We start from the raw sequence: 15531 nt of genomic DNA, 5'->3' as shown, positions 1-15531 counted from the left end.
CGCTTTGAGGGTGGTGCTAGGAGGCTCGATCCAGCTTTTTGCCACCATTTTACAAGCTCAGAGCTTGGACCTGCGGGAGTTTCTCGTCTGTGGACCGGGTTCCGGAAACAAGGTACGAACACCAAGCTGTGAACTAGAGTCGCAGTCTCTGTGACCCAGGGGCTTGTACGGTTAAGATGCCGGCAGGAGGGTCCAGGGTCATACTCGTGCCGGTTGGGAGGCAGAACTGTCCAAGGGGGCGGGCCGAGGTGGGCCAGTGGAGGCCAGGCTTGTGAGGGGTCCGGGCCGAAGACTGAACCCCAGGAGGCCGGAAGCCGAGCCTATCTCCGGCTGGTAGGGAGTGGGGATTCCTGAGAGGGACTGAGAGCAGAAAGGTCCAGCCCGCCGGGCCTTTTACGGGTTTAGCGGGGTTGGGGAGGCAGCTGCCCCCCGGACCCTGCATGATTGAGCCTTTCCGCCTCATCCGCCTCTCCAAATAAGTACAACCCATCTAGACCCTGGTCTGTGCCCAGGCCCCCTGTCCACTTCGACTGGTAACACACTCTCTGAGAGTAGGACCTTGCAGTACTTACCTTTGTTTCTCCTGCCCGTGCTGTAATCGTAGTAGTTTGGTCAACAGGAGGCATGTGAGTTTTACTATTCGAATTGAGGTCCTTTTTCACTCTCCGTCACCACCACCGTGCCTGGCAGACCTCGTGTATTGGAATGGAATTAGAGTCAGAAAACCTAGATGTGAATTTCATGTTCTGCCCCTTGCTGACTTTGAAACCTCTGTCAAGTTACTGCCCCATCTCTGGGTCACAGTTTTAAAATAAGTTTGACAGGTGTCTATTAAGTGTCTACTCTGTGCTAAGTATACAAACTCAAAAACCGTTGCCGGCAGGGAACCTAGTATAGTTTGTATCCTATTAGTTTGTGACAGGAACCTGTAAGATGCATGGTTTCTTTTGGCTTAAGATACCCACACCCACACCCACTCCACTGAGGCAGGAAAGAAGACTAAGATAACTTCCCCAGAAAAGAACTTTGCTTTCTTGACTGCAAAATGAAGACTATGAACTCCTCAAAATAATGCTTTTAAATGAGTAAAATAAGATTACAAAGAAAAACAATTATATTGAAATGCAGTTATCTAAGACTCTTCTTAACAGCTTAACATAGGACTAAGAATGGCAGATTTGAAGTCAAAAGACCTGAGTTCAAATCTCTACTCTGCTCACTGCCTCACCTCTGTGACCTTGGGCAAGTCACCTAATCACTCCATAGCCTCAGTTTCCTCCTCTGTAAAATGAGTGGGTTTACTTTCCTTTCAGTCTCTAGATCTATAGTTCTCAGACCCAAAAGATCTTGGGCTCCTGGTCTTCTAAATTTTCCCTTTCCCCAATATGTCAACCCAGAGCTGCCAAAACCAAAACCCCTAAACCAGCCATAATGTTCAAATTTGTAAGAAGTGATGAACAAAGTTATCCAGATATCTCCAGTTAATAGCCATATATCAGCTTAGTCTCATTCATAGATTAAGACCTTCATTGTCCTTTTTTGTTCCATCCTCTAGAAATCTTTTCTAATTTCCTCCCTCCTGCTGTGGTTCTATGCCATCCTTTCCCCCCTCCCCTTTTTTTTCAAATATGTCCTGCCTTTGGCTGCTTTCACATGGCTTTTTACTTCCCCTTAGCACTACTAGAACCTAACTACCTTCCTACCTCTTAATACTTTGCCTGGTAGAAGGTAGAAACTTTTCTGTTTTTGTTGGATAACCTTATTTTCTGTCATAGAACCTTTTGACAGTCTGGTGAAGTCTATGGACTCCTCAAAATAATGTTTTTAGATGGATTTTTAAAAAGCATTATAAAGAATGACAATTATTGAAATGTAGGCATTTGTTGTTGTTGGGGGTTTTTTTGTTGTTGTTGTTGTTTTGTTTTTAAGTTGAGGACCCCTGGCCTATAACTATCTAAAATAACCTTCCTTAAATGGTGTTCTGGCTAATCTTAATATAGAGAGCTATACTCTAGGTGTATGATCCTAAAAAGACCATATCATATGTACATACATATATATCATTGTTCATTTTCACTTTTGGGCTCCTTTCATTTGCAGGTGAAAGAAAGTGACTGTTTAATTTTCACCAAAATGTACAGGACAAAAGTGAGCTTAAAAGATCGGCAGCAGCTCTATAAATTGATCATCAGTCAGCTGCTCTACGATGGCTATATCAACATTGCTAATGGCCTTATCAATGAAATCAAGCCTCAGTCTGTGTGTGCACCTTCTGAACAGCTTCTCCATCTCATCAAACTAGGTATCTTGCAATTTGGAGCATGATTTTTAGATTCACCTTTGAATGTAGATTTATAGCTCTAGTTGTGTTATAGGTAAAAGCAAATATCATTCTTTATTAGAACTGTTGTGGGAACTGAATTTCTGTAGCTTTTTCAAACTTGCTTTGATGGTGATCATTATAACTGACTTAGGGACCAAAGAAAACAGGCTGGAAAAAAGCAAAGCACTTCTCAAGATTATTACATACCATCATGGTTGCTGATGTTATTTTGAGCTCTAAAATAATAAAGTGAATATATTCTTAGGAAATTGCTGTAAATTTAAGTGGCTAGCATTCTTTCTGAAGGTTGCTTGATATGTTCCCAAAAAAATTGTCAAAATGTCAATGCTAGATAGCAATAGATCTGATTTAATGACAAAATGTCTCCTACCTACTATTACTGGGCATCAACACCAAGAACATCAGAGAGGAAAGAAATAATTTTATTGCAGGTGTGTCGTTCTTCTTTTGGTTTTCTCCTTATCCTTCTTTCTTTGGGTTGTCAGCCAATAGTCATTATTCCTGCAGTTTGGTTGCCCAAAACTTTAGCTAGGATTTTGAAATACATATTTCTTTTTGTGACAAGGAAATCACTTTTAAAAGACTGATATATATTAATTTAAGGTCGCCAAGGAATTCAGCTATGTAATTCCTTAATGAAAACTCAAGTCAGCCGTCAACCTTTTATGGAGTTTTAATTACAAACAGGAGGAAGAAAGGAATTAGAGATAGAGAGATAGAGGGAGAGAGAAAGGGGAGAGAAGGGAATAGGGCTTAAATACCCCTTCTGTTTAGGCTGGGCCAAAAGGCCCAAGCCCTTAGATAGCTGGAGCAATGAAAGGAGATCAGTCCCTATTACTCACGTAACCAAAAATGGAGAAACAGTCTCCGGGGCCCCCACCTTCAGCTTCCTTCAGCGCAAGCTTCTCAGAGCATACCGCCACCACTCCGACAAACTCCTCCACCCCTCCACTCTTCAGACCCCCCTATCCTTCAGGAAACCATCCAAGTTGCCTCCCCTCAGTCCTCACATCTACCAATCACCTGTCCATCAATTTCCCTGTGCCAATGGAGGCTCTAGCTTAACTCAGGACCGCCCAGAGGTCTCTGGCTTTGCACATGTCTGTTGAAGGTCATATTTTCAAATAATTAAATCTTTGATCCTTTGCTACAGCCCTTTCTAAATCCTGTTAACCTGAGTAGGGTAGAGATTAGAATAATTAAATTTTGATCTAGGCTGCAGTCCTTACTCAATCCTGTTAGGACTGAATAGGGTGGAGATTGATTCCAAGTATCTCCATTGTATCAATTCTAAAATCAATCATGACTCAAAGAAATTCCTGTTCTCTGCTTAAGCATAGGTCAAAGTCCTTTCCATTGTTCAGCAAAAGGTTTCTGTCCTAAAGTAATCTTAAGAAGGGAGGAGAAGGAACCTCCCATGCCAATGGGGTTCACATTCCAATAGTCAAGACCCACTATCAATAGGAAATTTTTCAAGTATGAAATTTCCCAATGGTGAAATTTCCAACATTTATAAGTCTAAGAAATTTTGAGGTTTACATTTTCCCTTCAATTTCCTCTTTCAGGAATGGAAAATGATGACAGTGCAGTTCAGTATGCAATTGGACGCTCAGATACAGTTGCTCCTGGCACGGGAATTGACCTGGAATTTGATGCAGATGTTCAGACCATGTCTCCAGAAGCTTCAGAATATGAAACCTGCTATGTCACATCTCATAAAGGACCATGCCGTGTGGCTACATACAGTAGGGATGGACAGTTAATAGCTACTGGATCTGCTGATGCTTCAATAAAGATACTAGATACAGAAAGAATGTTAGCAAAAAGTGCTATGCCAATTGAGGTATGAACATAATATTTTTATCACATTGGAGGCCATAATTTAAAGCAGATTTTAAATAACAGTTTTGATTTATGTTTTGGATGAATTCTGTGACTTTATATAGGGAACTCTTAGTGAGAACATACTCTCTACTAATGTAGACTGGCACCCACTCTCCTGAGACATTGAGATTAAGTGACTTGAACTCAGATTTTCCTGGCTTCCAAAACCAATATTAATAAGACCAGTGCTAACTATGTTATCACATTGCCTCACAGTTATATTTTAAGACTGTATAATCTGCTCATAATATGCATTTGTGTGCATGTGGTTGTATGCATACACATATACCTAACTTTTCTGGTCATGATTTTTTTTTCCTCTCTGCTTCTAGGTCATGATGAATGAGACTGCCCAGCAGAATATGGAAAATCATCCTGTTATCAGAACTCTATATGATCATGTGGATGAAGTTACATGCCTGGCTTTCCACCCAACGGAGCAAATCCTAGCATCAGGTTCAAGGGACTATACTCTTAAGTTGTTTGATTATTCCAAACCATCTGCCAAAAGAGCCTTCAAATACATTCAGGTTGAAAAATGTTTGATACTTGTTTTTGGTGCATATGTTTAAATATTAAGTACACTGATGATAAGGCATCCTTTTTTTCCTCTCAAGTGATTAAGTAATGACCTACATTCAGCAATATATGACACAAAATTCAAATGATGCATTTCACTTTCCCATATACTGATGAGAACCATTGTAACTAGCCTTAAGAAATAAATAGAATGTTGGTGTAGCCTTTTTCAGATTTCCTCTACCACCATTCTAACCCACCTTCCAAATACTATAAAATTAGCAACCATAAACTGGGCCACCCTCACCACAGAGTAGATGGAAAATTGGGGTTCATTTGAAACCATCAAACTCCTGAAAAGCAGCAGCAGTTTTTAGCTTATCTGGAAACTGTAGTTATAAGATGTTAATTATGCCATAATATTCACTGACCTCAAAGTGATCAATAGGCCTATATTTAAATTTTGTGGAATTGAGGGACCAGCTAAGGAAACAAATAAGTTTGGATTATTGACTTGGGATTGGAAGGGACCTAAAAAGTCACCTAGTCCAACTCCATTACTTTACAATAAAGGAAAAGATTGCACAGCTAGTAAATGGCTTTTTCCACTGCCATAACATTTGACTACCTTGTACCAAAAATACCTTCTTGATAAATTGATTCAGTTTTATTCAATCAAATAATCCTTTACCTAAATTAGTAGTGCTTGGGAGAAATTGTTTAATGAGTTCCATTCTAACAGCAACATTTCCCATAATTGACCTATTTGTCTGCTACCTAGTCACATAAGTCTAATGTTCTCTTTGATAGGAAGCTGAAATGTTACGTTCAATCTCATTTCATCCTTCTGGAGACTTCATACTTGTTGGAACCCAACACCCAACACTTCGGCTTTATGATATCAATACATTTCAATGTTTTGTGTCTTGCAACCCTCAAGATCAGCACACTGATGCAATATGTTCAGTTAATTATAATCCTAGTGCCAACATGTATGTGACTGGTAGCAAGGATGGCTGCATCAAATTATGGGATGGTGTCTCAAATCGCTGTATTACTACATTCGAGAAGGCACATGATGGTGCTGAAGTCTGCTCTGCAATTTTTTCCAAAAATTCAAAATATATTCTCTCAAGTGGAAAAGACTCTGTAGCTAAACTATGGGAAATTTCAACAGGACGAACATTAGTCAGATATACAGGTATGTGAAAATAGTTCATAATATCACCACCTTACATTTGTCTTATATTTTACTGTTTCAGAGTGCTTCATATACATTTTGCTTCAATCACATGGCAGTCCTCTGAGTTGTAGAATAAAGTACTATAACCATTTCATAAGTTAGAAAATGGATGAAAAAATTACATAAGACCACACTTTTGATGCATAGCAAAACTATACTGGAACATATTTTATTCAGAAATGTGATCAATTATGTACAGTATCACCTAAATACACTGATCAAGACAGTGATCCAAGACTTCCAAAGGACCATGATGACAAATATTATCAGGGGCATCTAGGCAACTCAGTGGATTGAGAAACAGGACTAGAGGTGGGAGGTCCTACATTCAAATCTGGCCCTAGACACTTCCTAGTTGAGTGACTAGGCAAGTCACTTAACCCCCATTGCTTAGCCCTTGCTGCTCTTCTGCCTTGGAACCAGTACATAGTATTGATTCTAAGACAGAAGGTAAGGGATCTTTAAAAAAAATGTTACTTACCTCCAGAGAAAACTGATGGACTCTGAGTATATGCTGAAGCCCTTTTTTTTTTTGCTTTTCTTTAAATATGCCTAATATAGAAATGTGTTTTGCATGGTTTCCCATTGCATTGATTTCATACTGCTTGCCTTCTCAGTTGGGTGGAGGAGAGAGAATGTTGAGTTCAAAATTTTGAACTCAACATTTTAAAAATGAATGCTAAAGAAAAAAGATTACATATAGGAACATAGTTCTAGAGCCGTGATAGTGAACCTATGACATACGTGTTAGCACTGACATGCCATTTTCGATGACATGGCCGCATGGGGCCACATGCTGAGAAGGATGGTTTTTTCTCGAAGTGACACACCACCCTAGTTATGCTCGGTTTGGGGGCAAATTTTGACACACCAAGCTCAGAATGTTGCCCATCACTGTTCTAGAGCTAGAAGAGCCCCTTTTGAGATCAGGTAGCCTTCTCATTTTACAAATGAGTAAACAGACAGACCCAGGGAGGTTATATGACTTACCCAGGATCAAGAGTATTGTAATCCCATCTTCACAGTATAATTAGTGTGGGAATAGAAGCAGGATTCTAACCCGGATTCTTTTGACTCCAGATCTAGTGCTCTTTCCACTGAGCATTTATGGGAGTTGAATTCTGCTAGGTGAAAGACAATTTCACTCATTTAAAAGCTTTGTACATGAAGTTTTGAAATAGGACTTTAAATTTACTGAAAACTTTGCTATTACCCAATAAAACATTGAGTAGCCATTGAAAATGGCAGACACATGTAACACAAATCTCGAATGAACTGAGAGAAGAAATGGTGGAAATAATTGTCTAGCATCTGTTTCAGATCATATCATAATAAGTATTTCCGTGTTTAATTTTGCTTATTTTCTAATAAAAGGGCCTTGCTATGCCTGTATAAGACTCTTTATTGTTTGTGATCACTTGTCCTATGAGCTTCAGATTCCTCATCTTATCGATGAGATTGGACTGCATAATCTCTAAAATCCTTTCTTAGTCTTTTATGTTGTCATTTCAGTTGTGTCCTCTTCATGCCCCCATTTTGTAGTTTTCTTGGCAGAGACTGGAGTGGTTTGTCCTTTACTTCTTCAGCTCATTTTACAGATAAGGAAATTTGAGACAAACAGGGTTAAATGAATTGCCATGAGGCACACAGTTATTGTCTGAGACCAAATTTGAACTCAGAAAGATGGGTCTTCCTGACTAGGCCCAACACTCCACTGTGCTACCTAGGTGCCCCATTTTGACCATTTTATTTGTTGGTTATTCATTCATGAGTTTTTTGAGCCAACAGGGTGCAGTATTCCTTAAATTGCTCAATTCTTATTAAAGAACATTAGTACCACACACTGGTCATGTATGTTTACTGAGACTTTTAGTTATAGATATCATTAAAATAGAAAGCCTTTTTTACAGTGAATAGCTACTTGTTTTGTTTTTGTTAATGAAATTGAAACAGCTTTTGACCCATGAGAATATTTGAAATAGGCAGTTAAAATTGAATGGACATTAACTCCAATTTAGAATCTTAAGGTGATTAGCTTTTGTGGAATTAAAGGGCTATAGTGCTTAGATTATATTCAGGCTCATTTTATTGTGACTTAATACATCTTCAAAAGCTTAGCATTCTAATATTTTACAGGTGCTGGTTTGAGTGGACGACAAGTACACCGAACTCAAGCAGTCTTTAATCACACAGAAGATTATGTATTACTTCCTGATGAAAGGACAATTAGTCTTTGCTGCTGGGACTCACGAACAGCTGAACGAAGAAATCTACTTTCACTGGGGCACAATAATATTGTTCGTTGTATAGTACACTCTCCCACCAATCCTGGCTTCATGACTTGTAGTGATGACTTCAGGGCTAGATTTTGGTACCGGAGATCAACCACAGATTAGAGATTCTTCTTTGAATATTTTTCTTTTCTCTCCTGCTCCCCAGTCTGCCCTGTTATTTTATATAGAATATAAAAAAAACAAAACCTTTTTAAAGTATTCCTTATTTCATTGTACTATCTTATGGCAATCGTGGTGCCAACACTAGAGCCTTCCTGAATATGTACAAAATCCTTTTTTTACCTTGATTTAGAATCATGGTAGGAAAAGTTGGAAATGCAGATATATGCAGTTGTTCCACATTCACTGATTATTACAGTGTGATCATCAGTAAGTACAATACTTAACATTTGCTCACAATAGTTAATCCTTTTTATAAGGAAAATTTTTTACATTTTTTCTAATTCTTGAAACAATCTGTCATCAAGAATTTCCTTTTGGCTTTTTTGACATCTAATGTACTTTTATCCTACTACATTTAATTATTTTAGAATGAAAACAACTTTGGTAGCTGCATTTGGTGCATTGGTGATCCTGCATTTCTGAGAACAAATAATTGTGCTATATTTAAGACCTCTTTTAAAAATAGCATTAAAAATAGTTATTCCAGTAATAAAACTCAGATCTGCATATGTAAGTATTACATTTTTTCTTCATTCCAACTAATTTTTACCTGAGAGATTTTAATAATGGCATCCATGTGATTCTTTTCAGTTTTTGCTTTTCTGTGTTTATACTATATTTAACAAGGCAATGATATGTGATAGTGAGCTATAAGTTGAGAAGTCAACATGTTACTTATATCTAGAATATAATAAAAATTAGACATTAGAGATTATATTAATCTTTAAATGACATTGATTAGTCTTCCTCATGAAGTCTTTAAGTGATACTTTTCAGTTAATTTTAGCATGAACCTTAACTATTTTCATCATTGAGGCATATAGAACCTACCTCCTATCTTTGAAGGTTTGTGTAATTAACTAATCAGTTTTCTTGAAACTTTTTGAAGACGTTTTCCACTGACTTAGTTAACTCTAGAAAGAAAAAAGACTAATCTGAGTTTATGTTCTGTCTTCCAAATATTTGTTGAAATTTAGGTTGTCCCAAAGATTTAAGTAATAGTATACCAAAGTAGAGACATAGGAAAGTGCTTTTGACAAAAAAAATTATTTTATAAATATACCTGACCTTAACCTTATAGGAATTATAACTTGAGAACAAAGTCTCTACATATATAACTTGTTAATACAGTTTTTCCTTCTAAATTCAGTTTTGGTAGATGTGATAGTATTTCTAGACTACTAATGTGCTCTTCTAAAAATCATACCAGACGTTACTGGCTTAAGTTATTTTAAATTATTTGCAATATAAGGATTACTATAAAACCACAAAACTGAATATAGGTCTTGTTTTAATGACTGGAATAGGGTTCTCAGAAACCACACATTAAGCAACTATCTTCTGTTCTCCAGTTTGATAATTCAAGGTTTTGTTTAAATTTTGAAATGTAAATATGTAAATGAAGTCTATGATCTATAGATATTCAGAAGGATTTGAAGCATACATTGGGAAAAATCAGAATCTAGAGCTTCTGAATTATTTTTCAAATTTTGCTTTATAAGATGACTTTAAGGAGAGAATGTAATATTTCTGCATTCTTGCGCTCTTAGGGCATTAATACTTGAACTGGATGATCACATTGAACATCTACCAAGTTTATTTGAATGTTTAGGTTCATAAGTTATTCATGTCCTTGAATTAAAATGATTCATATGTCTGCACTTTTTGAAGCTTTATGTGCTTTGTCGAATCTGATCATAACATATTTTTAAATATACAGATTCACCAGAGTTTTTTAATATGCTAATGTTCTGAAGTCACAAATACCAGGAATATTGTATGACATGTGTTGTCATGATTTATACCATCTAATATAGCAATCAATGTTCAATAATATCCAACCAAGATATTACTATGTCATACTATATTTTTTTAGGATATAAAGAATACATTTTATTTGTATGATTCTTTTTTTAATTCAGTTCCTTGAAGGAATTATTTAAATGTTTTTATATTTTGTCATCAGTGATGATTTTATTGCTGATGCTCTTCCTGTTCTCTCAGTGTCTGTTCCAAACTCAGACCTTCTCTATACTTGACATTCAGTTGGCCATTGGTGTAGGAACTGTATTTGTTTGGTATTTTCACTACTTTTTGGACCTACATCTCTTACACCAAATTTCTTAAGGGTAAAGAGACTTGCCCCAAACATGGACATTTTTTCTATAATATGGACTGGGATTAAGAAAAACTGAATGAGAACTGTAATCCTTGCTATCTGGGGATGTTATATTGAAAAGTTACATAATATCTGCAGGGCTTGTTGCCTCCCATAAAAGACATTTGCCTAGAATGAACCATATTAGAACATCCTCAGAACTTCTGCTTTGCTAGTGATAGCTAACAATCCTTCCATACTTTAAATGATTTTATGTTCACCATGATCAATACAACTCATTAATGGTATTGAGTCTTTGAGGTTAGTTAGGCTGGTACATTGCCTGTGGCTCAGACCCATACTAAAATCTTTCCAGCTTGGTATAGAACCCATCACAGCTTGTGCTCTACTGGCATAATGTTCAAGAACTCAAGTGTTATACCCATATCACAGAGACCTCTGGAAACTTCAGTAAAGGAATGGCCACTATTTCTTTTTTAATACCTATCACACTTAAAAAAAATAATTTTGATACTAAAGCCTTAGTTTGAGGCAGAAAAGTGGTATGGATTAGACAATTGGGTTTAAGTAACTTGCCCAAGGTCACAGACCTAGAGTGTGAATCACATTTGAATCCAGGTCCTTCTGTCTCTAGGTCTGACTCTTCTATCTACTGAGCCACCCAGCTGACCCTCTTTAATGTATTTTTAAATATCTTCTGCCTTTATGCTTTCTATCTCTTAGCAGATAGCCTGCCAAATATACTCTTTATGTGTCTTCTTGTCTTTTAGTGGATTTTTTTTACGGTTAAATATGCATGTCTTCTCAGAAAATCTTTTTGACTCTTTTTTTTCTCATCTTTTTGATATTTAGAATTTTCTGTCTGGTTATTTTTCTCTGTGCTTCATGTTTTCTTTTATAATTTTCCTAAATTCCTGTATTCATTCTTTTTCTTCCCTCTTTTACATTTCACAACCTTCTCTTTACCCAGCCTTTGCTTTTTAACATTTTCCATAACTCTTTTATTCTTTCACCTTAGGGATTAGATGTATTAAAAAATCCAAACTTCAACTATTGTTCTTGTTCAAAACAATAACTGAAGGGTGCTTCATTACTCAGATAATGATCAAGAGAGGGGAGGGCATAGGTACCACTGAGAAAATGCTTAAATATTTTTTCTTTGAATTGGAAACTAAATTTGGTTCATGATATTCTTGGAATTTTTTATTTGGGGATTTCTTTTAGGAGATAACTAAAAGATTCTTTTTACCTTGCTCTCTGCTTCTAGATCTTTGTAATTTTTCTAAAAAAAAATTTCATTAAATATGATGGTTAGGGTTTTTTGTTGTTTTGGGTCATAACTTTCAAACAGTCTAATGCTTCTTAAATTATTTTTCCCTGATCTATTTTCTAGACTAAGTGTTTTTGATACATTTTTGTTTTCTACTTCTTGTGCCAAATTGTTAATTCTTTTTCTAGTTCTTTTTTCCATAGCTCTTGTTTATTTTCTACCAGTGCTTTCATTTCTTTTCCAATTGTCCTAGTGCATTCATTTATAAAATCATTTTTAGCTCTTTTGTTTAAACTCTTGCTCAGCCTCTTCCAGGTATTCTAACTGATTTGGTAGGGAAGCTGTGTTTTTCTCTAAGGCTTTAGTTGTACAAGTTTTGGATTCATTCTCTTCCAGATTTGTGTCTTGAGTGCCCCTATTGCCATCATAACTCTTTCTGGTAGGATTATTTTGGTTTTGTTTACTCATTCTTCCAGTATTACTTGGTTTGGGGCTTTGTTTTGAGGGCCAGGCTCTGAACACTTCTTAAGGGAATGGATGGGCTGTCCTTGGTCCTGTTTTTTATCCTTTTGGATCCTAGTGCTCCTTTCTTATGGTACTGAGAATTGTGTTATTTAAAAATTTCAGGGACAACTCAGACTGAAGATCTACAAGCTTTCATTGAGCCCAAAGTAATCTGATTCAGGATAAAGTATAAGCACCAATCTCCTGGTCTCTGGAAGGAGACTGCAAGTTCCTGACATCAGTTTGGATCTGAGCAATACAGCTGTGAACTTGCCTCTAGTTGGAGTTCCAGTAGAATACTGCTGGACTGCTGGATTACTGTTAACCAGCTGTAAAATTCTGCAGGTTGAATGATAAAACTATATTCCCTACTCCCATTCTACTCCCATTTTGGTCTTGACTTTAAGCTGAAAACTATATCTGATATCCTACTCTGCTTCTGTATTTGCTGCTTATTTAATATACAACTGAGAGCCTGAGACCATGCCTTACACTAGATTACCACTTTTAGGCACAGGACCTCTCCTCAGTCTACACTGTATCTATGACCCAGCTGTGGTGTGATTAACAGAGCTTCCAGTTGACTTCTGTTCCTCTTTTCTGCATGAGGTCTGTTCCTCTTTTCTGCATGAGATCAAACCCTCTGTGCTGGATCTTGGACCTCTTCCTGGACTAGTGTACATCTAATGGTAAAATTTCCTTTAGTCTCCACTTTGGAAGTCTGTCCCTATGCTCCTGGCTAGATACCAGTTCCTCAGTGTCTGTACAGCTCTGCCTGTCTCCTCATACCAACCTGATCTAGAAAAATGACTTACTGTTAATTTTTCCCCCTTGGATTTTCTGATCAGAATTTGGGCTGTTGTGTTGTCTATGCTTTTGTGGAGAAGATGTGGAAGAAGAACTGAGTTATACTCGTGCCTTCTACCTCACCATCTTATTTGATTTCTGATGATCTTAAACATGATGATCTTAAAGATCATTGTAGACTGGTTGAAGAATGATTGTAAAACTTTGGGAAAGACTGGCACCGACAGGCTTTAGTTCATGTTGTTAGGTAATTCCTTGAGAAATTTAAAGGAGTATCTCTTGAACTCAGTCTGGCCACCTCACCCAAGAAGAGAATGTTTTGTAAAGCTAGCAAATTTCATAAAACAAATAACTTTTCATATTATACCACATAAAAAATAATCTTATTTTCAGTGGTGAGCCTTTAAAACCCTAACAATATTTAAGACCGATTCTTAAAGATTTTTGTAAATAGTACCTGGATGTATAAGGAGGATAGTTAACCCTTCCTTGCCTGAAAAAAAAAAGTTATATAGTACAATTAAGTTATTCATATAGAAATTTTTTTTATTCTAGGGCAATTAATTTTTTCCCAATTCTCTTAAATGTGAGAAGTTTGAATTTTTCAAATAAATTATTCTTTGATATTGGAAAAACACATAAAAATTTTTGCAAAGGGACTACAAAAACCTCCCAAACCAGGAAATTTACTAATGAAAGATAACTGATGCTCAGTTGTTATGCATTCAATAAAGAAATTTGTAATTACATAGCAATATCAAACAAAACACAACAACCAGTCAGACCTGGCAGTTGGGAGTGTAAGTTTGTGCTGGCTGGGAGCCCTGGGATCATGAACAGATAAGACTTGAGTTGACTGCCAAATTGGAGTGACTTCAGAGGTGATCTTATCCAACTCATCTTTAGACAGCCGACATGTAGGGCATCCTGGAGCCTATTCATACAGCCTTTCTAGTGTGGTAGGACCTGCCACAGTTTGCTTTCCACTGGTCTGGCTTCTGAGAACCCACTGCAACGAGTCAGCATCAGAGCCTACCTGTGTAGAGCCAGTCATCAGTAGTGATCCATTAGCAGTTGCTGAGAGTTGATTGGCTGCACTCCCCCACAATCTCAAAAAGAAACAGGATCTTCACAAGCTCCATGAACTGAAGGCCAAAGCCCAGCAGATTATGAACCAGTTTGTCCCCTCAGCCTTGATCAACCTCTCGTCATCCATAAAATCTGAACCTTCCAGCACCCAGAGGTCTGTGGCCAACAGTACCACAGTGGGAAAGATGCCAGGCTCTCCTAGGGCAGGGGGTCATCTTAGTCCAGAAAGCAATCAGGTTTTGACCAAGAAGAAATTACACCACCTGGTTAGAGAAGGAGGTCCCAATGAACAGCTGGATGAAGCCATAGAACAGATGCTACAACATTTTGCTGATTACTTCATTGAAAATGTAGTGACGACAGTGTACCAACTAGGGTCAAAAATGTCCAGCTGCACTGGTGGAACATGTGGATCCTAGGTTTTGGTTCAGAGGAAATAAAGACTACAAAAAGGCCTGCCTTGATCCACAAAACAAACAAGAAATAATCCATGGGAGGGGCGGGAAGAAGACACTGCATTTCACACCCCAGGAGAGGCCTCCACAATATATCTCCTGTGGAGTTTTTTTTTTTAAATACTTTAAAGAGAAGCATACATATTTTTAACAATACACCAGTATCTCTAGTGACTGTAGAGACCTGCCAAAAACCATCGCCATTTGACGATCCCAGCTCCCCTCCCTTTTTTCCTGCCCTCTCAGAAAGGAGCCCAGTAGCTCAGCCCAAAGGAGATTTCATTTGTGGTTTATCCTAAATGGCTGTCAAAGAGACAGAGAGTATCCTGGTCTTGTTTTGTGCAACAGTAGAGACTTCTGTTTTCGTTTCCTCCTCGTACTTTGTAACAGCAGTGTTTATATGAATATGACTTAGATTTGTTTTTCAAAAATAAGAATGTTATTAATCTAAAAAATAAAAAAAAATGTAAAAAAGCACAACAGCCTTCTGAGGCAGGGAAGGCATTTATCATTGGCCCCATCTTACAGACCAGAAAATTTCAGCTCAAGTGAAGTGACTTTGCCTTAAGGTCTACATAGCTAGTAAGTGTTGTAGCCAGGACTTGGAGCTAATTCTTCTGATTCTAAGACCACAGGTCTTTCCACTCTCTTTTCTTTTTCTCTCTTCTTTGTTATGTACAAAACTTAACCGCACAGTTTATTGGTCTTTTATGATTAAAAATCATTAGAACAAGATCCCCCTTTCTATTACCCTAACCCATCAAAAGATGCTCCATTTATTTCTTCATTTCAAATTTACTCAGAATAACTAGAGATCTTTTGTAAGTACCTACACAGATTC

General features: G+C 37.3%; 2 protein-coding genes across 2 annotated transcripts; both read left to right on the top strand.

The window, feature by feature from the left end:
- The first annotated feature begins 1 nt into the window (after position 1).
- Positions 2-10107, top strand: CSTF1 (cleavage stimulation factor subunit 1). The gene is made up of 6 exons (XM_001369010.4): positions 2-112; positions 2101-2302; positions 3910-4187; positions 4561-4758; positions 5558-5948; positions 8127-10107. The coding sequence occupies exons 2-6, from the start codon at positions 2134-2136 to the stop codon at positions 8384-8386; spliced, it is 1296 nt and encodes a 431-aa protein (XP_001369047.1). The 5' UTR covers positions 2-112; positions 2101-2133; the 3' UTR covers positions 8387-10107.
- A 4208-nt stretch (positions 10108-14315) lies between these two features.
- On the top strand, positions 14316-14654 carry LOC130457265 (transcription initiation factor TFIID subunit 12-like). Its single transcript, XM_056817317.1, has one exon. The coding sequence runs from the start codon at positions 14316-14318 to the stop codon at positions 14652-14654; it is 339 nt and encodes a 112-aa protein (XP_056673295.1).
- The last annotated feature ends 877 nt before the right edge of the window (positions 14655-15531 follow it).

The sequence above is a fragment of the Monodelphis domestica genome, chromosome 1 (assembly GCF_027887165.1).
Source record: "Monodelphis domestica isolate mMonDom1 chromosome 1, mMonDom1.pri, whole genome shotgun sequence".
Classification (NCBI taxonomy): domain Eukaryota; kingdom Metazoa; phylum Chordata; class Mammalia; order Didelphimorphia; family Didelphidae; genus Monodelphis; species Monodelphis domestica.
Note: the sequence above shows the minus strand (reverse complement) of the source record. Positions and strands in the feature narration are given on the sequence as shown.

Excerpts from the sequence above, each read along its gene's own strand:
- CSTF1 (XM_001369010.4), top strand. The coding sequence starts at position 2,134 with ATGTACAGGACAAAAGTGAGCTTAAAAGATCGGCAGCAGCTCTATAAA. Across the intron at positions 4,759-5,557 it reads GAGCCTTCAAATACATTCAG|GAAGCTGAAATGTTACGTTC; the intron begins GTTGAAAAATGT and ends TCTCTTTGATAG. Across the intron at positions 5,949-8,126 it reads AACATTAGTCAGATATACAG|GTGCTGGTTTGAGTGGACGA; the intron begins GTATGTGAAAAT and ends AATATTTTACAG.
- LOC130457265 (XM_056817317.1), top strand. The coding sequence starts at position 14,316 with ATGAACCAGTTTGTCCCCTCAGCCTTGATCAACCTCTCGTCATCCATA.